Genomic DNA, 21308 nt, shown 5'->3' on the forward strand with positions numbered 1-21308 from the left:
CTACAAGGAACAAAATGCCTGTTACTGTGAATAAAATTTACATTGCACTCCTAAAAGATGCAATTTTATAAATCTATATCAAAACATTCATTGAATGGGAGTTTTGTCAACAGTTTTTACAACTTATTTTCTGAGAAACTGCATTTATTTTGCTGCATGTGTACTTTTAAAAGGAGGCTTTGCTCTGAGGGGGTGGGAAAGAAATGCATTTAGATTACATCTGTATGTATAAAATAGAATAAAAGCATCCATGACATCCACAATATGAGTATCAGGTCAAAAGGTCTGACATTCACTACTTGCAGCCTTGCTTTGCTGCACCATCCTTAGCTGATAAAAAAAAATATTTATCAATGGAATATAATTTCTGTATTACTTGAATTATAATATCAGAATTATTTATATTATCTTATTAGATGTAAGTCTAGATATAATCATATTATTTAATGACTTTTTGCATTTCTATAGCACTTCCCATCACAGGAGCTCAAAGAGCTTTACCAACAGTGGATATTAAGATTCACAGTGTCCTGGAGTAAGAAATTATTATGATCCCTATTTTAGAGATGGTGAACAGAAGCATTGAATAGTTAAGTGATTTGCCCAAAGTCTTACAGGAATCTATGGAAAAGCTAGAGAACCTTGGTTCTATTCCTCACTTCCAATCCATATCCACAAGATTATCCTTCCATTAACTAATAATGAAAGTCCTCAAATAGATTTATATAATCTTACATTTAAAAATACAGGCAATTGGTCAATTAATCCCTGGAGCCCTACCCTGCTCCTATTGAAAGTTTAATGCAGTGCTCCTACTGACTTTCATGGAAACCAGACTGGGCATAGGGCAGTGATTCATATAGTTCAACTTTCAGTTCAGTGGCTAAGGGAAAAAACCAGCCTTTTAGCTTTGAACTACTATTTGAGAATAAGTAAAATCCTCACTAAGAAGGATTTCAGTTTTGACACAATAATTACCTCAGCAAATAAATTCCATTTAAAATAATTTAAAATATTTCAGTTGTTTCAAGTTTTTTAGTTGCAGCAGGGCACCATTACAGCTTAATCTCAAAACTGTTTAGACAGCATCAGCTGAGGCAGCTCAGGAGGGCATCTGGATGGCCTTTCAGTTCAACAGAAATTAAACCCTTATAATAAAAACAGAAGCATTTTAGCATCAGTTTAAAATTTGCAAGCTGTACAAATAAATATGCTATATACTATTTGTACATATATCTATATGGATGCAGTAAATAGAAATTTTAAGTAGCATTCAAACACCAATCAGATTCTCCCAAACGGAAATACTTATTGCCACAGAGACAGAAGGACTACTGTCTAAAAAAAACATGGTTACCTACCTTCTTCTTTGGGATGTGTTGCTCATGTCCATTCCAAGTACATGTGCCGCATGCACAGTCATCAGAAGGTTTTTCCCCTAGCAGTACCTGTCGGGTTGACTGTGGAGCCCCCTGGAGTCACGCCTTCCTGGCGGTGTATATAGGTCCCTGCCGACCCACTGCCTTTCAGTTCCTTCTTGCTGGATACTCCGACAGAGGGGAGGCTGGTGGGTCTTGGAATGGACATGAGCAGCACATCTCGAAAAACAATAGTTACGAGAAGGTAAGTAACCGTTTTTCTTCTTCGAGTGCTTGCTCATGTCGATTCCAAGTAGGTGACTCCCAAGCATTTCCTAGGAGGAAGGATCGGAGTTCATGGAATTGCTGATTGATGCACTGCTCTGCTGAATGCTGCATCGTCCCTGGCATGCTAGGTAATGGCATAATGAGAGGTGAAAATGTGGATCGACGACCATGTCGCTGCTCTGCAGATCTCCTGGATCAGGACCTGGGCCAGGAATGCCGCCAAAGAGGCCTGAGCCCTTGTAGAATGTGCCAGTAGTGCTGGGGCAGGTATCTTTGCCAAATCATAACATTCCCGGATACAAGACGAGATCCATGACGAAATTCTTTGAGAAGACACTGGGAGGCCCTTCATCCTGTCAGCTACTGCGACGAACAACTGAATCAACTTATGAAACGGCTTTGGGTGCTCGATATAAAAGGCCAGTGCTCACCGAATGTCCAAGGAGTGGAGTCTTTGCTCCCAACTGCTAGTGTGTGGCTTAGGGTAAAAGACTGGGAGAAAAATGTCCTGACTGGCATGAAACAGAGACAACCTTTGGAAGAAAGGCTGGGTGAGGCCTAAGCTGCACCTTGTCCTTATAAAAAATGGTGTAAGGAGGGTTGGAAGTTAAGGCTTTAAGCTCGGACGCTCTCCTAGTTAATGTTATTGTGACCAGGAATGCCACCTTCCATGACAGACAGAATAATGAGCAAGTCACTAGGGGCTTGAAGGGGAGCCCAGTAGTCTTGAAAGAACCAGATTAAAGTCCCAAACCAGGACTGGCTGCCTAACTTGCAGGTATCATCTGTCAAGACCTTTAAGAAACCGACCGACCATCAGGTTGGAGAAGACTGATTGGCCAGCCACTCCTGGGTAGAATGCCGAAATGGCGGCTAGATCAACCCTTATTGATGATACTAACGGGCCCTGCTTCTTTAAGTGCAACAGATAGTCTAAGATGAGAGGTATCGGTGTCTGCAACGGAAGGGTATAGCCCTGCAAAACACCAGATCAAGAATCTCTTCCACTTGGCCAAGTAGGGTTTCCTACTGCCTGGTGGAGGGTTTCCTACTGCCAAGGAGAACCTCCCTAATGGGATCAGAGCACATTAGTTCCACTTGGTTTAACCAGGAAGTGTCCAAGCTGTAAAGTGGAGAGACTCGAGGCAGGAATTCTGAAGACGGTCGTGGTCTTGAGTGATCAGGTCCGGAAGCAAGGGCAATGAGATTGGGGTATCCGATAGCTCCAGAAGCGTGGTATACCAGTGCTGGTGAGGCTAGGCTGGTGCTATCAGTATGTGACCCTCTTCCTCCCTAGGTCTTCAGCAGAATCTTGTGGACGAGCAGGAAAGGCAGGAATGTGTACAGCAGGTGGTCCGTCTAAGCGAGGAGGAACACGTCCATGAGGGAGCTCAGGTTGTGATTCTGGAAGGAACAGAACTGCAGGCACCGACTATTGCTTTTTGTAGTGAACAGGTCGATCTGGGGAACTCACCACCTTTCGAAAATGCTATTCACCATGTCTGGGTGAATGGACCACTCGTGGTTGTGGAAGGCTCTTCTGAGATAGTCCGCCAGCTCATTTTGAGAACCCAGGAGATAGGATGTTTCCAGGTGAATTGAGTAGGCTTTGCAGAAGTTCCACAGTGTGAGGGCTTCCTAACATAGGGGAGAGGAGCGAGCTCCACCCTGCTTGTTTATATAAAACATTGTGGTTGTGTTATCCGTCATCACCGCCACACATTTCCCTCGCAAGTGGGCCTGGAAGGTCTGGCATGCCAGGCGGACTGCTCTCAACTCCTTGACATTGACGAGAAGTGAGAGAGCTTGACTTGTGACCAAAGTCCCTGGGTCCTGAGTTCTCCCAGATGAGCTCCCCACCCCAACGCTGACACAGCTGTGACCAGGGACAGAAAGGGCTGTGGTTTGGCAAAGGAGACCCCTGCGCATACCGCCTGTGGGTTAAGCCACCACTGGAGAGACCAGAGAACTGGCAGTGGGAGTGTCGACCACCTTGTCCAGGCTGTTGCGCCCTGGCCGATAAGTTGATGCCAGCCAGGCCTGGATTTGTCTGAGCCTCAGCCTTGCTTATTGTACCACGTATGTACAAGCTGCCGTATGTCCAAGGAGCTTTAAGCAATTCCTCGCTGTGGTGGTGGGGTATTGCTTGAAGCCTTCTATGACGTCTTGCATTGTCTGAAAACGAGTCTCTGGCAGGAAGCCTCTGGCCTGACCCAAATCCAACACTGCCCCAATGAACTCTATTCTCTGAGTAGGGGATAGAGTTGATTTGTGTACATTCAGGAGGAGACCCAGCTTGTCGACGTGTTGCTCCACTTGCGCCCTGGAACAGCCCCTGACCAGCCAGCCATCGAGGTACAGGAAGACCTGCACCTGCCTTCTTCTCAGGAAGGCGGCTATGACTGCCGTGCACTTGGTAAAAACTTGAGAGGCTGCTGACAGGCCAAAGGGGAGGACTGTAAACTGGTAATGGTTATGGTTCACTACAAACCTGAGAAAGCATTTGTGGGCTGGAACTATCGATACATGGAAGTACGAGTCCTTTAGGTCGAGGATGGCGTATCAGTCTCCTGGATCCAGGGACAGGATGATAGCAGTCAAAGAGACCAGGCAGAACCTCAACTTCTTCATGAACCTGTTGAGGCCTTGCAGGTCAACGATGGGTCTGAGACCCCCTTTGGCTTTGGGGATTAGGAAATTTTGGGAGTAGAATCCCTTGCCCTTTAGCTCCTCAGGAACCTCCTCCACTGCTCCCGTGGTGAGGAGCGTCTGAACCTCCTGCATGAGGAGTTGCTTGTGAGAAGAGTCCCTGAAGAGGGACGGGGAAGGGACATGGGAAGGAGGGGAGGAGCAGAATTGGAGAAAATATCCCACTTCTGTGGTGCAAAGGACCCAGCGATTTCAGGTTATCTGGGTCCAAGCATGACAGAAGTGGGACAGACGATTCAGAAAACAGGGTGAAGGATCCAGTGAGTGGACTGGTGCATCGCCCCGAGGCGTGCCATCAAAAGGCTTGCTTAGAGCCTGATGACTGCCTCGCTGAGCCTTGGCCGGGCAGTAGATGGGGAGGCTTACGTCTACCATTCCTGCCCCACTTCCTGGAAAAGTCCTGCCTAGGCTGGGGAAGGTAGAAGGGGTTGGGGCTTAAAGTGTTTCTGCTGGGTGGCAGGAGTATGCAGACCCAGCAATTTCAACGTTTCCCGTGAATCCTTTAGGCTATGGAGCTTGGAATCTGTCTGCTCAGAAAACAGCCCCATGCCGTCAAAGGGCAAGTCTTGAATTGTTTGTTGGACCTCTGTGGGAAGGCCCGACACCTAGAGCCATAAGCTCCTCCTCATAGCTATGGTGGAGGACATGGTTCGTGTGGCAGAGTCTGCTGCATCCAGTGAAGCCTGTAAAGAGGTCTGCGCCAGGGACCCTGAGTGAGGACACCACAGAAGGGCTGAGCAGGACGGTGCCAGAGAACAGTGCCATGGGGAAGGCGAGCGGTGCCTCATCATTGTAGGCTTGCCACTAGACGGTGCAGCGCCTTGCGGTGCTGGAGGTCTATCTTGCCTGCCTGGGGACTGCGGTGCCGTCATGTCAATTAAGTCCCTGGCCGCCTCAAATGTGTCCAGGGTGGAAGGGAGCTCCATCTTCTCCACCTGGCACTCTCTTGCAGGAGAATCTAACGGCACCGGACCCAACGGATCCCTTTATGGGCCCGAAGTCAACGGTGCCGGTTCCTCCACGACCGGCGCCGGGTGCCCCTGCGCTGGACACACACTGCTGGCAGACTTGGCTGCTCTCACTGTGGGCGAGCACCCTCTATCCGTCTTCTTGTGCCATTTATGCGGCACCAGTGAGTGTGAGGTGCTGTGTTGCCACCGTGGGCTTTGGCACTGGGGAGTGACAGTCCCAAGGCTCTCTATACTTAGAGAAACTGCACCAAGGAAGGACTCTAACGGAGCCTGCAGCACTCTGCACGGAGGTGCTCAGTGCCAGGTCCAGCTAGCCTGGAGCTGGCTGGGGATAGAGGGCTGCTTCCATAAGGAGTTGTTTGAGCCTGAAGTCCCTTTCTTTCTTTGTTCTCAGGTGGAACCCTTTGCAGATCTTGCAGCGCTCTGTTTGATGTGCCTCCCCCAGACACTTTAGGCAGGGATCGTGGGGGTCACCCGTTGGCACGGGCTTGTGGCAAGTTGGGCACAGCAAGTTCAGCATGCCCCAAACCCCAAGAGGTGAGGGAATTTGGTTGGGGGGGGAACCCCCCACTTCTATCTAACTAATTAACTACTAAAGACAAACACTAACTAAAACTATTTACAGGATATTCAAAAGCCTGATCACTAGGGGAAACACTCGCCGAGGCAAGAGAGACATGCAGCTCCAACGACCATCACTGGCGATAAGAAGGAACTGAGGAAGCGTCGGGTCGGTAGGGACCTATATACACCGCCATGAAGGCGTGACTCCAGGGGGCTCCACAGCCAACCTGACGGGTACCGCTGGGGAAAAGCCTTCTGACGACTGTGCACGCAGTACACACACATCTACCTGGAATCGACATGAGCAAGCACTTGAAGAAGCTGAATTACTAGAATATGCCAACTTTTTTTCACCTGTCAGACAGGGCGGTAACTATGAGTTCTTCCTGTCTGAAGTAGTATAAATAAATATTATTTTGATGCATAAACACTAGCATTTAAAACGACATTAAATGCAGCTGGATTTTTTTTTTTTTTAAACTGGTCCTCACCTTCTATAAAATGAGGATAAGGGCACAATAATAGCCAATAACAATAATTTAAGAAAGGAACTCATTTATTTCTGTTTCAATTATAGATGTATAAAGGTCCCTAATGGATCTGTCTTTATTCCTTCCTTTTGACAGATTCAAGCCTTTCCTACAGCTCTTACATCATTGGAGACATGCCAAGCCAGCCACACCAGCACCACCTCAGCAAAGCTGCTGTTTCTTAAAAGCAGAAGGCAGGAGCAGCAACCTTATTAGTTCAGGTTGCCTTTGTTGATGTGGCTGACTCTATACCCTACTCATGATATGTGAACCTGCCTGAATAGCTATTCAGTTTTGACCTGTGAAAGCAAGAAAAAGGTCAAACAAACTGGCTTCAGACAAAGCTGTCACATGCTCAGCACTTTTGAAAATCAAACCACTTAGTTGCCTAAACATGGATTTAAGACTCAAATTTAGGAGATACTCTTAAAAAAAACCAAACCCACAACTTAGTGTGTTGTCAAAGTGGAGGCTACTTACTGTAACTGGAGGTTCTTCGAGATGTGTGGCCCCTATCCATATTCCATACTTGGATATGCATACATGCCATGTGCCTGAGTCTGGAAATTCTTCAAAGCAGCGTCCGTTTGCCCGCACAAGCTCAGTCGCGTTCCTCACAGTCCCGACCAAGGGTACAAGAAGCAGTTCGAGTCAATCCTTCTCCAGTTCCTCTTCTTACCACAAATTCAACAGGATCCGAAGCAGAGAAGATGGAGGGCGAGTAGGGGAATGCATATAAGGTTCACACATCTTGAAGAACCTCCAGTTACAGTAAGTGACCACCACTTCCTCTTTAAGTGATGCTCCCTATGTGAATTCCACATGTGGATGATGGGCAAGTAGGGAGACCAGACTGGAGGCAGGTGAGGAAGCTGGTAGCAAAGATGCTTACACTACTGCCAATACCAGTGCTGCATCCGCAGCCAAGGCATAAACTAGGGCATAATGCATCGCTAACGTGTGAAGTGAATTCCAGGTGGCCACTCCACAGATGTGTTGCAGCGGAACATCTGATAGACTTCTTCCACAGCGTCTGGCCTTGTATGGAGTGAGCTGTGATATCCTCAGGGGGAGGAATGTTTGCTAACTTTAAGATGCATCCAGAGACCCACTTAGAAATCCTCTGGGGGGATATGGCTTGCCCATGCGACCTCTCTGCTATAGCAATAAAGATCCTCGGAGATTTCCTATTGGGTTTGGTTCTTTGCAGGTAGAACGCCAGGGCATGGCAGACATCAAGGGAGCAAAGTCTCTTGTTTCAGGGGAAAGCATGGGATTTTAGGAAAAATACAGGTAAGTATCATTTGATTGATATGGAACTCAAACAATCTTGGGGAGAAACTTGGGGTATAGTCGAAGAGAAACCTTTTCTTTGAGAAGCACTGTATAAGGAAGGTCTGCCATGATGGCTCCAAACTCACTGACCCTCCTAGCTGAGGTGATAGCTTCTAAGAATGCCAACTTCATGGACAAGTGGGCCATGGTACAAGTCACCATAGTGAACTTGGACAGGTCCTATTGAGGGGTAGGTTTAAGCACTGGTTAGAAGGTCCTTATCAGGTCTTTCATAAATCATACTGTAGCTGGGTGAGTAAAGGTGGAGCATCCTCCCACCAGAGAAGTAAGGTACTAATTGCTGCAAGGTGTACTCGTAGTGAACTAATAGAGAAAACTGAAGTCTTCAAGAATAGGAAATAGTCTAAGAACAACTGGAATGCTTACAGTTTCTGGGTAATGTTGGCGCAGCTGTGCCTAGGATGAAAAGCATCTCAATTTGGCCTGATAACAGATTCTAGTAGACTCTTTTCTATTCTGATTAAGGATCACCTGAACAGGGGCTGTACATGAGTGTTCTAGTTCCAACCCCCTCCAAAAACCAGGCCGTGGTGGAATGAGCGTGGATTGGGATATTTGGTCTTTCCCCAGTATAGGGTTAGGAGATCATGGGTCACTGGCAGCTTTAAACTAATGTAAATGGTGGATTCTCTGTAACTTGAAATCTTTAAATCATGAATTTGAGGACTTCAGTAACTTGGCCAGAGGTCATGGATCTATTACAGGAGTGGGTGGGTGAGGTTTTGTGGCCTGCAATGTGCAGGAGGTCAGACTAGATGATCATGATGGTCCCTTCTGTCCTTAAAGTCTATGGGTCTAAAGGCCGAATCCTGATAAGTTGATGGGAAGACACTCTTAGAAGTTCCGTAAACCAGAACTGTCTGGGCCAGTGGGGTGCTAAGAGAATGATGGTGGCTCTGTGGATGACCTGTGGAAGCAGGGGAATGGGAGGAAAGGAGTTTATGAGGCCACTTGTCCAAGACGTAAGCAGAGCATGACTTTGGGAGATGCAACCCATGTCTCCTCTGGAGCAATATAGGGGTAGCTTTTTGTTGTTTGGGATGCAAAGGTCCTGGATGGTGTTTTGGACCTCCCTAGGAAACCCTGACAATTGTAGCCAGGAATCCCCTCCTTACGACTAAACCAGTGGCCAAACTTCTGGAAGCCATGTCCACCGTATCCACTGCAGCTGGAGGTCTATTTTCGCCACTAACTTCCCTTCATCTAAAGGACGCTGGAATTGGGCCCTAACCTCTGTGGAAAGCTTGTCTGCGAAGTCCACAAGCCTGGAACAGAAGTTAAAATCTTGTTTCACAAACAATGCTTGGTAGTTAGTGACATGAAATTGCAGGCCTGCAGAGGAGAAGACTTTCCTCCCCAAGAGGTCCAGTCTCTTACACCCTTTATCTGCTGAGATAGCCCTTTGATAGTGGGACCTAGCCCTTTCAGCAACTGCCTGTACTACCAGCAAGTTGGGGGCAGGATGGTAGAATAAGAATTTAGCAGGAACAAAAACCCGCCTCTTGGCCCTTTTCGATGTAGGGACACAGGATGCTAGAGTGTGCCATACTCCTCTAGCCAGTTCTAGCACGGCCTCACTGATGGATAGAGACAACTTTCTCGGTCCCTGAGGCTGCAAGATGTCCAGGAATTGGTGTTGAGGGTCCTGGATCTCCTCTAACAGGATCTGTAGATCACTGGTTACTCTTTGCAACAGCTCCTGGATGTGATGTCCCAGGTCCTGAACCCAGACCTGGGTGTCCCCAGATTGCTGCTTCACCCTGGCCTCCAGCCAGTGCCTGCTGAAACTTAGTAGGCTGAGAAGCTAGTAGGACTATCGCCTCAGCCAAGGCACCACCCATGGGAGCCCTGACTGGAGATTTCTCTGGTTCCACTGATCGGTCCAATCACACTCTTTAAGCCAGTACCAGGAATTGAAACTGAGGGTCAGAGTTGAGGTCTAATACAAAATGCCAGAGCTAAGGATCAAGCCAGAATCGGGGTCAGAAGTCTGAGCCCAGGGTTGGAGCCAGGACTGCCCCAAACCTGTTCCTGATTCCTGCTCTGTTCCTGGCTCCTGCCTCACCCCTGCCTTCGCCCCTGTTCCCACCATGCTGCTGCTCCGTGCTTGATCCTTGCCTCTCCTCCAGTTCTTGCCCCTAGACCTCACCTCCAATCATAAGTTACCAGTCCTGGCTCCAACCCCAGCCTCAGACTTCTGACCCCAATTCTGGCTTTATCCTTGGCTCTTGCATTTAGTATCAGACCTCGGCTCTGACCCTCAGTTTCAATTCCTGGTTCTGACTCTGGCTTGACTCCTGGCTCTGGTAATTGGCAAATGATTCTAGTGCTGACCCTTGGCTTCATTCCCCAACCTGGGCATCTGCTTTGCCCTCTAGAGCTGACTCCTAGACCAGACTGCCTACATCCTGGTCTATAAGAGTGGTCCCGGCAATGATCATCCAACAGAGAAGGTGAAGAAGGAGTGATCACTTTGTCTGGGGATGATGAAAAGACACCCGTCAGACCCGTCGGTACCTGCGGATCTGGTTACACCTCTTCCTGCTTGTACACCAACAGAACTGGCTGGTGAGAGGGAAAGGAAAAGCACAATTCTTGAGAGGGGCCTGGATGCTTGCCACAAGGATCCTATGGACCCCAATAAAGCCAGAAAGCGGAATCAATGGATTGCGGGGGACCCCAAAGGAATTGGTACCAGCGGTCCTTGGAAGGGGACGGGGTCATAACCGGGGAATGGTGAGCGTAACCACTCAACTGTCTATTAGGGTTCAACTGCCTCTGCGGAGATACCAGTGCGGCCATATCCTCAGATTCATCCAAGTCCAAGAACTGCTCCATCAGTAGCAGCGGCGCTGTTGGTACCAGGGCACTCCTGCCATATGGCTGGAGGTGAGACGGCTCCTGGGACAGTAATGCAGGCTCCTCCTCCAGAGGACCAGGCTGGAAAGAAGTCAAGACTGGAAAAGGGAGGAATATAATCTCTGGTGTTACATAAATCTCAATACATCCTAGTATCCAAGAGGTTCCCACAGTTAAGTCTGATGAATCTGGTGAATCTACAGTGACCGAATGGTCTTTAGGTGGATGAAGCAGTACCGACAATGGGTCCGGACCAGCACTCATAGACAGAACCAGCGAGAGTCTATCCTTATGTTTTGGTACCAAGGTGACGGACAAAACTGGTGGATCTTTCTTTTTATGCACCTTGGGGGGGTTGCATCAGAGCTTGTTCCTTAGGTTCCAATCACAATGGACCGGCTCAGGGAGGAAGTGTGTTTCTTATGGACAGTCCTCAATGGGGATCTGTTCTTGCACCCATGAGAGTGCCCTCAACACTCATGTGGAGACCTGGAAGAAGAGTCCTTGGGATTAGATATTGATGGCTCAGCTCAAAGGCACATGCTTGCAGGGGCTCTGCCAGGCAGTTAAGGCTCATGTACAGGGCAGTCTCCCTGTCCCAGATTGGAAAGGGGCCTCATAGCCTTCTCCATCAGATGATTCAGTAGGCAAAACTCCCAGGCTTCTTGAGTTCTGGGTGGGAAGTAGTGACCATGGAACAGTAACAAGTAACTAGCAAGGCACTGACCCAGACTGCCTCTTATACCCTCATTCAGGAGCACAAGGAGAGCTACTGAGCATGGGCAGGCCAACAGACACTACTCTGAAGAATTTCCTGACTCAGGCACATGGCGTGCATGCATACACATATGTGGAATACACATAGGAACCATCACTTGAAGAAGCAGTCAAGGTTATCCATGAATTTTAAGTAGAAACATTATGGAAAATAATTGGTATGGGGAGAGAGGGTTGAGAATACATGACTTGCCAGGGTGTGTGGATGGTCTAGTTGAGGAAGTCTGATTGAACCTAATTGATTTACATTTTTTGTTAATGTGAGTAGATCCAAATAAATACTGGAAGTGTAAATTTAATTCACTAGAGAAAATGACATCCTAGCATTCCCACTAAACCATTTTCAAATGTTCATAAATTTTTGCAGAGCCAAGTACTTTCACATTTATTCTGTTCATAATCCCTAATGAGGATTTCCATGTACAACTAAAAATGTTGGAGAGGATTTTTTTAAACTAAGGGCTGGGGGAAAGCTGAAAGCTGCGGAGGAGCATACAGTTCAGGCAGAGACATCCCTAAGGGATGAATCTATTAAAGGAGGAACTCTATACCGTAGAGAAGAAGATAGGAAAGAAGTTGGTTAAGTACAAGAAGGAGCTAGTGAGGAACAGTGAAACCATATTTTTTAGGTGACAAATCTGAGGAACTGTCCCAGATTAAGGTGTCAGTAGGCAAGGTTTTGGAACAAAGTGATAAATTAAACAACAGTAAGTCACCAGGACCAGATGGTATTCACCCAATAGTTCTGAAGGAACTCAAATATGAAATTGCAGAACTACTAACTGTGGTATGTAACCTATTGCTTAAATCAGCCTCTTTACCAGATGACTGGAGAGTAGCTAACGTAATGCCATTTTTTTAAAAAGGTTCCGGAGGTGATCCTAGCAATTACAAGCCAGTAAGCCTAACTTCATTACCAGGAAAAGTGGTTGAAACTATAGTAGAGAACACAATTATCAGACACACAGATGGACACAGTATGGTGGGGAAGCATCTACATGGCTTTTGTAAAGGGAAATCATGCCTCACCAACCTATTAGAATTGTTTGAGGGGGTGAACAAGCACATGGTCAAGGGTGATTCAGTGGATATAGTTGGACAAGGTCCCTCACCAAAGACTCTTTGGCAAAATAAGCAGTCATGGGATAAGAGGGAAGATCCTATCATGGATCAGCAGCTGTTAAAATATAGGAAACAAGGGATAGGAATAAATGGTCAGTTTTCACAGTGGAGAGAGATAAATAGTGGGTCCCCCAAGGATCTGTACTAGACCACTGCTGATCAACATATTCATAAATGATCTGGAAAAAGGGGTAAACGGTGAGGAGGCAAAGTTTGCAGAGGATACAAAAACAATGAGGAGTCCGGTGGCACCTTAAATCTGTTAGTCTTTAAGGTGCCACCGGACTCCTCATTGTTTTTGTGGATACAGACTAACATGGTTACCCCTCTGATAGAGGATACAAAATTACACAAGATAGTTAAAGTCCAAATCTGACTGCAAAGAGTTACAAGGGGAATTCACTAAAGGCGGTGACTGGCAACAAAATGGCAGATGAAATTCAGGGTTGAAAAGTGCAAAGTAATGCACCTTGGAAAACATAATCCCAACTATGTCTAATGGTGGGGTCAAAATTAGTTGTTACCACTCAAGAAAGAGACCTGGGGGTCATCATGGAGAATTCTCTGAAAACAACCACTCAGTGTGCAGTGGCAGTCAAATGAGCTAACAAAATGTCAGCAACCATTAGGAAAGGGATAGATAATAAGACAGAAAATATCATCTTCGGGTCACTATATAAATTCATGGTATGCCAATGTCTTTAATACTGCATGAAATTTTGGGGCACCCCATCTCAAAAGAGATATATTAGAATTGGAAAAGGTACAAAGAAAAGCAACACAAATGAGTAGGGGTATGGAACAGCTTCCATATGAGAAGAAATTAAAAAGACCGGGACTGTTCAGCTTTGAAAAGAGACGACTAAAAGGGGATATGGAGAAAGTAAATAAGGAACTGGGAACTGTTATTTGTCCCTTCACATAACACAACACAAGAACTAGTGGGTCACCCACTGAAATTAATAGTCAGCAGATATCAAACAAACTAAAAGAACAACTGCTTCACACAACGCACAGTCAACCTGTGGAACTTGTTGCCAGGGGATGTTGTGAAGGCCAGTAGTACAAACTGGGTTTAAAAAAGACTTAGATAAATTCATGGAGAATAGGGCCATCAATGGCTATTAGCCAGGATGGTCACAGATGTAATCCCATGCTTTGGGTATCCCTCAATCTCCAACTGACAGAATCTGGGAATGGACAACAGAGAATGCATCACTCAAATCTGCCCTGTTCTGTTCATTTCTTCTGACGCATCTGGGGCTGGCCATGGTCAGAAGATAGACTAGGTGGACCACTGATCTGACCGTATTTGTTTTGCCAATTTCAAAAATTTGAATGAAAAGCTTGGCTTGGGTTATAATAGTGCAAAACAAAATGGATGTGGAAGACGTGCAAATTTTTCATAATTGCTAAATTCAAAAGTGGCTGAGAAGCTTTTTTTTTTAACTCTCAAGAAATATTCACTACTAGGCTAACACCAATATGAAAAAATTTGTTTCAAGAGGAAATGTTTTCACAAAATTAAGAATAACGAAAAGAGGAGTTTAAGAAAGAATTCTCATCTCAGTCTTATTTATTACATCACCAAAACTCAACTTTTAAATACATACACACACATAAAAATTTACAAGCGTGCTAAAAATTAAGAAAATATCACCTGTCTGCCATGACGGAGCCCTGAATTGTGGTAAAAGGGTAGCTCCTGAAGAAGCAGCCTGAGCAGTGCGAGACTCAATTGCAGAGAGAAAGTTCATAACTGAAGTTTCTTTAGTGTTACTTCCAGCACTGTGCATACTGGTATCAAATATTCCAGAAAGACCTTGGAAAAAAACAAATATACAAATCCCAATGAATTCCTATTGCAAATTTAAGAGCAAGCCACAGTCAGAGATATCATTGCTACCCAAAGACTACAAACCCTTCCTGTTCGTAGGAAGCAAAGTTATCAGTTTTAAGTTTGATATGCATTTCCCACTCCCCCAGGTTTTGTCCCACTGTTCTTTTTGTGAAGTCTTCTTCTTTCATATGCAACACAAGTTGATATCTAGATTGCAGAACACAGGCTCACATTTTTATGAAGTGATGACCAGTTAGGTTACATCATTTACTTCTAAGGCATTCACTATTACCACATTTTAAAGCTATATTTTTAGCTAGCCTTTAATACTACACCATAAGGTTGCACAAATTAGTAAGAACAATTGTGTGTCCAGACTTGCATGGATTAGGCTTCTAAGTATCTGATTTGCACAAAAATTGTTGGCACAATTTCAGCAGCTGGCTTTGGAGACCAACGGAATATTTGACTCTTACGGGTAGAATAGGTTAACAGTTAGATACTTATTGACTGTCATTGAAAATTTGATGCTCAATATCTGAAAGAAAAAACTCAGAGGACTTTTTTGTTTTTAAAGCTCATAGAACTAGTAAGCCAGATGATGGCACTGCACTTTCTAGTTACCTTCCCCATTGTGCACTCATGACAAACTCATGGTTGAAGGCTCAGTAAATTGCTGAAATAGTAAATTCACTCTTGAAATAGCCTCGCCACACCTTGCATTACAGGCTCCCTAGGACCATATAATTAATCAGCTTAAAGATATAGTATTTAACAGAGCAGCTATTTAAATTGAGTGTTCATACAATAGACATTTACCAGTAGGATGGTGGGTGGTAGCATATCCTGGAAGCTGATGAGAAGCTGCATATGTCTGTCTGTGAAGAAGATCCGTTTCCGAGTGTGATGGATGTCCTCCTCCATAGCTTATGCTAAAGGAAGAAATTATATGTGGGAAACAAAACACACAACCAAAGAAACAAGTAGATGAAACTCTGACAAGAAGCCAAAAAGTTGTATAAAGGAAAAACACCAAGACTTGATATTTGTGGTTGAGCAAGGACTTGACAAAAAGTGTAGGGTAATTAAAAATTGGTATTACATGAACCAGCTGGCCAGATGAAAACTTGGGTTCACAACAACAACAAAAATTCTATATTGCATTAACTTCAGAAAAAAGTGATATTTGCTTAGTTTAGTGATGGGAAGGAGTGAGTATACACTTTTTGCAATTTACTGCTTCACTATCTGCATTAGTGGGCCACTATCTGTACGTGAGTCATTACACCCTAATACATCAATTTCTTGTTCAATTTAAATTCATTTGTGTAAGCTGAATATTATTTTAACAAATATGTTAAAATGGCTAAACAATAGCAAGAATGAAAGAACATTTAAAAGGTTTTGTTCATTACTAGAACAAAACAGAAAAAGGCGAAACTGACAGCAATAGTGAGTGGTAATATGGCCAAAAAAACCCCATCCTTTTGGACCTCCACTAGTAAATATAATTAAATAAAAACTGTAGATCATGTTTACATTTTATAGTAAGCCGTTTGAATTATCAAGGAGTTTTATCAATTTTATTGCCAGCAAAAGTGCGTAAGTGATACAAACAGTTAAAATACACTATGTCTAGATCTTTGCTAATGTCAATAATGCCAATGCATACAGTAAACTAAGAAAAGCAACATTAATATCAAGCTCCATTAGAAACACAGGACAAAAAAGCTAATGTTTGCCAATTAGAAAAGCAGATAATTGGTAGGGGGCAGAAATTACTTTCAAGCTTCTAGAGGCTCAGTTCTGCAGGAGCAACAGGAACACTGAGTCATCAATGGACTTCTGACTATGGTGCAATATGATCAGGTCCAAGCATTCAAAAGTCATGAGTCAGAACCAAAAAACCCATGAGATTATTTTCAAATATATCACGATTTTTAAGCTAATATATTATAGCTTTTTCATTTGCCTTCTAGATTTTGAGCCTTTAGGGTACAACTGCCTGAACCTGTGTGTGTCTGATTATTTCAAGCATAAAATTCAATCTTAAACTCACTTAAAATCATTAAACCCTCCCATCAAAAAAAAAAAAAAGCAGGCCTCCCTGGAGGCTGCTGAGAAGGGGACTCCACTAACCCTCTGCTATCCCCTGCGATGTGAAAGCAGTCACTCTGTATAAGGGAAAAACTGAGTGTTTGATGCCAGCAATCATGACATCATGGGAAACTTTCAAAAAGTCACCAAATATTGCAAGAATTGTCAGCTCTGCAAGCTTTGTTCCTTTGTTTTCACTAAAGATGACAAGAGCAAACAGTGTAGATTTGGTGGACCAGCAAGAACACTGTGTCCACTACAGAACATGAGGCACTGAGCACCTTTCTGTGAGGGACATTGCTTTATTAGAATTTCCAGGCACATTTCTGTCATAGCTGGCCCTTGTGATTGTGTCAGTCCTCAGTTTTTCTTCCAAATGCAGTGCTTAAGCACTCTCATGTAGCCACCATTCCAGGCTGCCAAAAAGAGTAACTACGGAGTCAGGGTGGGTGAGGTAATATCTTTTATTGGACCAGCTTCTGTTTGTGAGAGAGACCAACTTTTGAGCTAACACAACACAGAGCTCTTCAGGTCTGGGAAATGTATTCAGAGAGTCACAGCTAAATACAAGGTGGAACAGATTGTTTAGCATAAGTAGTTAATGCATATTTCAAGGAACTATCAAGGTGAAATGTGTGTTAATTACTTACGCTAAACAATCTGTTCCACCTTGTATTTAGCTGGGACACTCTAAATACATTTCCCAGACCTGAAGAAGAGCTCTGTGTTGTGTAAGCTCAAAAGTCTGTCTCTCTCACCAACAGAAGCTGGTCCAATAACAGATATTACCTCGCCCAAATTGTTTTATTAATATCCTGGGACCAACACAGCTACAAAAACACTGCATACAAAAAGAGTAAATGAAAATCCTAAAAATGGCTACTGTGCACATCATTTGGTCTCACTACATAGCACATCATCACCTATGTGCAGATGATAATTATTTTCCCCTGATCACCAATGCTCAGTTTGGCACCACTTCAGACTGTTGAGCACTGTACAAATTTCTTCCTATTGTTCAGTGGTAAGCATACATCAAATGCTCTGTGCTACCAGTTTGGCAATATTTCTTTCGGTGATATATAGGATTCCACTCTGGCAGCTTATTATAAATTATGAAGGAAAAAGTATTAAAGTCGAAAAAACTATTTGAGACTCTCTCTTTATAGCTGCATCTTTAGTTGTGACAATATTAACAAATCACTTGAGTTTGGCTCTTGTGCTCTGTGACACAAGACATTTTTACTGATTTGTATCCTTGTTAAGATTAGTTGGCAGACATAACTGTATTTCATTATGGGTGAAGTTATTTTCTGTTCTCTCATTCTAAAAACTGTTATATTTCCAGCCCAACAGAGAATTTTATAATACACACACAGTCAGTCACATATGTTTAACTTTTAAATTTATATAATCAAGACTGGATTGTAATGGAAAGTACAATTCTAAACAGATCATCAATTCAAGTTATACAAGTATTATTAGCAAGAATTATATTCAGTGATACAAATTCTAACCTTGGGAGATCTTCTGATCTAGAAGAAATTTTCAACTTTGTTACAGTGAGTACAATTTTCAGTAACATCCATAAAAACATATAATTGATTCTTTTCCTTGTTTTTGAAAGTTTAGCTATAAATTCTCACTAAATAAATTACTTCTAAGGTAGAATATCTTGTTTTTCCTTCTATAAGCATTTACAAGAAGCAGGAGTATGCTTGGTTTTGCAGAAATTCTCTGGGACAAAAGGACCCTCACTGCATGGCAGACAACCTTTTAAGGGAGGCCTCAGGCACAATTTTTAATGTGGTCTGAAAAAAGTGGGGGTTTCTAAGATCAACCCCCACATTTGCCCATCTCCCTGACAGGAATTAATTCCATCCCTAAATCAATCCTGCTCCCTCAAGCCCCCCATGAATTCTGACCCAACCACTGTTCCACTCCACCTAACCCCATCAATTCTGCACCCCCAAACATCACCTCTGCTCCTCCTACGATTCTTCACCCCCTATCCCAGGCTTGGGGGAGGCTGCAGTGGGGTCCCCTCTTCCTTGTCTCAGGCCAGGGAAAAGGGAAGGAGGAGGAGCAGAGAGCAGACTGACCTGTTGCTCACAGAAGAGAAAGGGAAGGAGGTAGAGGAGCTGCCTTGAACTGCTGTACTCTTTCTGTTCCCTCTTTTCCCCTTGCCTCTTGGAAGAATAATGTCACATTGCTGAGTGGAGAGGGAGGAGAGCTCTGCCTCCTTCTTACTGCATCCATGATTGGCTGCTTTTCCCCAAAATGCGGGTAAGAGCCAATCAAAGGCGGTTTCCCACAAGGTTTGCTTTTTAGAAATTTTATGTCCTGAATCTGCAATGTGTTTTGACCTAGTGCACTAGAAGCATTGCAAGCACTGGAAAGGTTGTGGGGCATACTGCCTCAAATATTTTCCCTACACAACAGACAATTCCTCCCACACTGTGAAAAATCCACATTTGCATAATGGGTGACTTTCTGTTCAAAGTGGTCTGTTGGAATATTTTGAAGAGTTAAACAATATTTGGTTATTCTGGTCCTTTGGTGCAGACTGTTTTTAGAAAAAGTAATTGCTTCTCTTATCCACCCTTCCTTTTTTGTAATGGAAATGTAACATTACATCCATACACAGCAAGACAACCTCTTAAGTTAGTTTGGTGAGGTGGAAGTCTCTGAATGACAAAAACTACTTGAACAGGAGGTATAATGACAAGCTATCCCAAAACGGCACACTTCATAACAAAGAGCACAGCAGAACTTATACCATTATCTCAAGTATATCCACTATCTAAAATGCTTTATCATCGGAATGTCAAAATTCTAACAATAATGAATAATTAAAGTTTCATATTTATGTCATGGAAAATATTTGAAGAATCCAGCATTTCTGTTATGCTTTCTTAAACACCCATGTCAGGAGTTAATGCAGCCTCAATCTTAAAAATGAATTTGTCTTTCAACACAAATATCGTATTTAATAAAAACAATTAGCTAGCAATTATTGTGCACTAAATTGTTAACAGTGTAGATTCTTATCTCAGAAAACCACACATATCCCTGCAGATCATGTAATTTATGTGCTGTGCCTGAATGCAAGCATGAACAATCTGAAATAAGATTATGGCCTGAGGTATCTTTATGAAATACATTTTTAAGCACATGAATGCTTAATGTATTTAATATACAAAGCAAAATTATAAACATCACGTTTGAATGAGAATACCATGGACATCTAGTCCATTGTATAGTCAGTTTGATCGCTTATTTTAAACAATTTCAGAAAAGTTCTCACTTTTGTTGAAAAGTCCTTCATATGCCAGCTTCTATATTAGCTAATTTTAATTGATATTAGTGGTTATAAACACCTCTAATAATATCTCATGACTTGTATTTCTTAGCCTCAATTGCTATTTAATGTTCCAAAAATATTTAACACTCAATTTAAGTAAGCCTTGGTGACTTTCTCATTTCTATTGTAAGGAATTTAATACCACACAGTGAAGTGGCTGAAGGGGCTGCAGGAGGGGTTTTTGTTTTGTTTTTTTTAAAAAGAGGATAGCAACATCTCTGTGTAGGGTAACAATTCTGATATTTTTTTAAATATCTATACAGAATCAAAAGAAAAAAGGAGAAACCAAACAAAAAGAAAACAAACTATTTTAAATTAGTCCCTTTCCAGAGACTTCATATCAAGTACTATTATTAACTTTTTACTGCCATAACAATGCTAACAATAAACTCTTCAGCACTACTGTAAGTGAAATTCATGTATTTACTTTTATCTCTACTAAAATACCTCAATCCTGATGTACAACAACGCATCATGCTGTTGTGTTACTGAGCTTCTTTTGCATCAAGAATGTTAACTATCCCAAATTGAAAGGATTAGCCTAATTTACAAGAAAATTTTAGATGCAATTTAAATACTAGTGTTTTTGATTTATTTAAAGGCATTTCTATAGCACTCATCAAGTACTCATAGCACTCATCAATCTATTATATCTATGTCTTGAATGAATTTAGTCTGCAGAGGTAAAAGCCAGCAAATTAATCACACTAGCTGCCACTCCAGAGTTTCCCGCAGTCTCTTTGTTTTTGTGGCAGATTTTGTATGTCTCCTAATTTCAGGAGAAAGTGCAGGGGACTTTATACTTACAAGACAACATGATTTTGTTGCAATAAACATTGTCTAGACATGGAGCTTTTGTCAGTATTGCTTTTCAGACGATAGCATTTTCCCCCCAAGAAATGCTACTTTCTTACAGTTCATACAGCAAAGAATTCACAAGCAAAATATAGTTGAATATTTTATTTTTGACAAGCATTTAGAGATTACCTTTAAAGGGTGTTAAAGAGAGTGCTAGCAAATGGAGAGAGGATAGTTTTGATTAGCTACCTACTGTTCTTTCAACAACCAGGGAATTTAGCAATTCTTAAGCAAACCTCATCAAAAAGTTGTTAAGTGATTGAACTACAGATCAAACTTTAGGCAAGCTAAGATTTAAAAATCAGCTTTCAGAACTTTTAGAAAGCAAAATAGCCTTTTGTGGGTCCAATGAACCTGCCACCTTGCTCTGAAGCAGCAACAGGTCCAGCTCCTGTTGATGGAAAAATTAGATCCTTTAGATCAATGGAAATCTTCTAAGTCCTAATATTGCACAAGCTGCTCGAGATGGGAAATTGTATACTATCAGCCTAGGTAACAACACTGGAAACTCTTGTAGACCCCACTAAGACTAAAACTTCTAATGCTGATGCCTCTATTCAGACACACAAGCAGAAAATTGATTTTATTTTTTTCCCAGGCTCCATGCATGTCTAC

General features: G+C 43.2%; 1 protein-coding gene across 1 annotated transcript in view; it reads right to left on the minus strand.

Annotated features, from left to right (window-relative positions):
• QSER1 (glutamine and serine rich 1) overlaps positions 1–21308 on the minus strand; it is an 81611-nt gene that overhangs the window by 40876 nt on the left and 19427 nt on the right. Inside the window, exons 2-3 of the mRNA XM_074955110.1 lie at positions 15194–15306; positions 14195–14356 (exon numbers count right to left, since the gene is read on the minus strand). Of these exons, the coding sequence (XP_074811211.1) occupies positions 14195–14356; positions 15194–15306 (275 nt within the window). The remainder of the gene's footprint in view (positions 1–14194; positions 14357–15193; positions 15307–21308) is intronic.

The sequence above is a fragment of the Natator depressus genome, chromosome 6 (genome assembly GCF_965152275.1).
Source record: "Natator depressus isolate rNatDep1 chromosome 6, rNatDep2.hap1, whole genome shotgun sequence".
Classification (NCBI taxonomy): Eukaryota; Metazoa; Chordata; order Testudines; family Cheloniidae; genus Natator; species Natator depressus.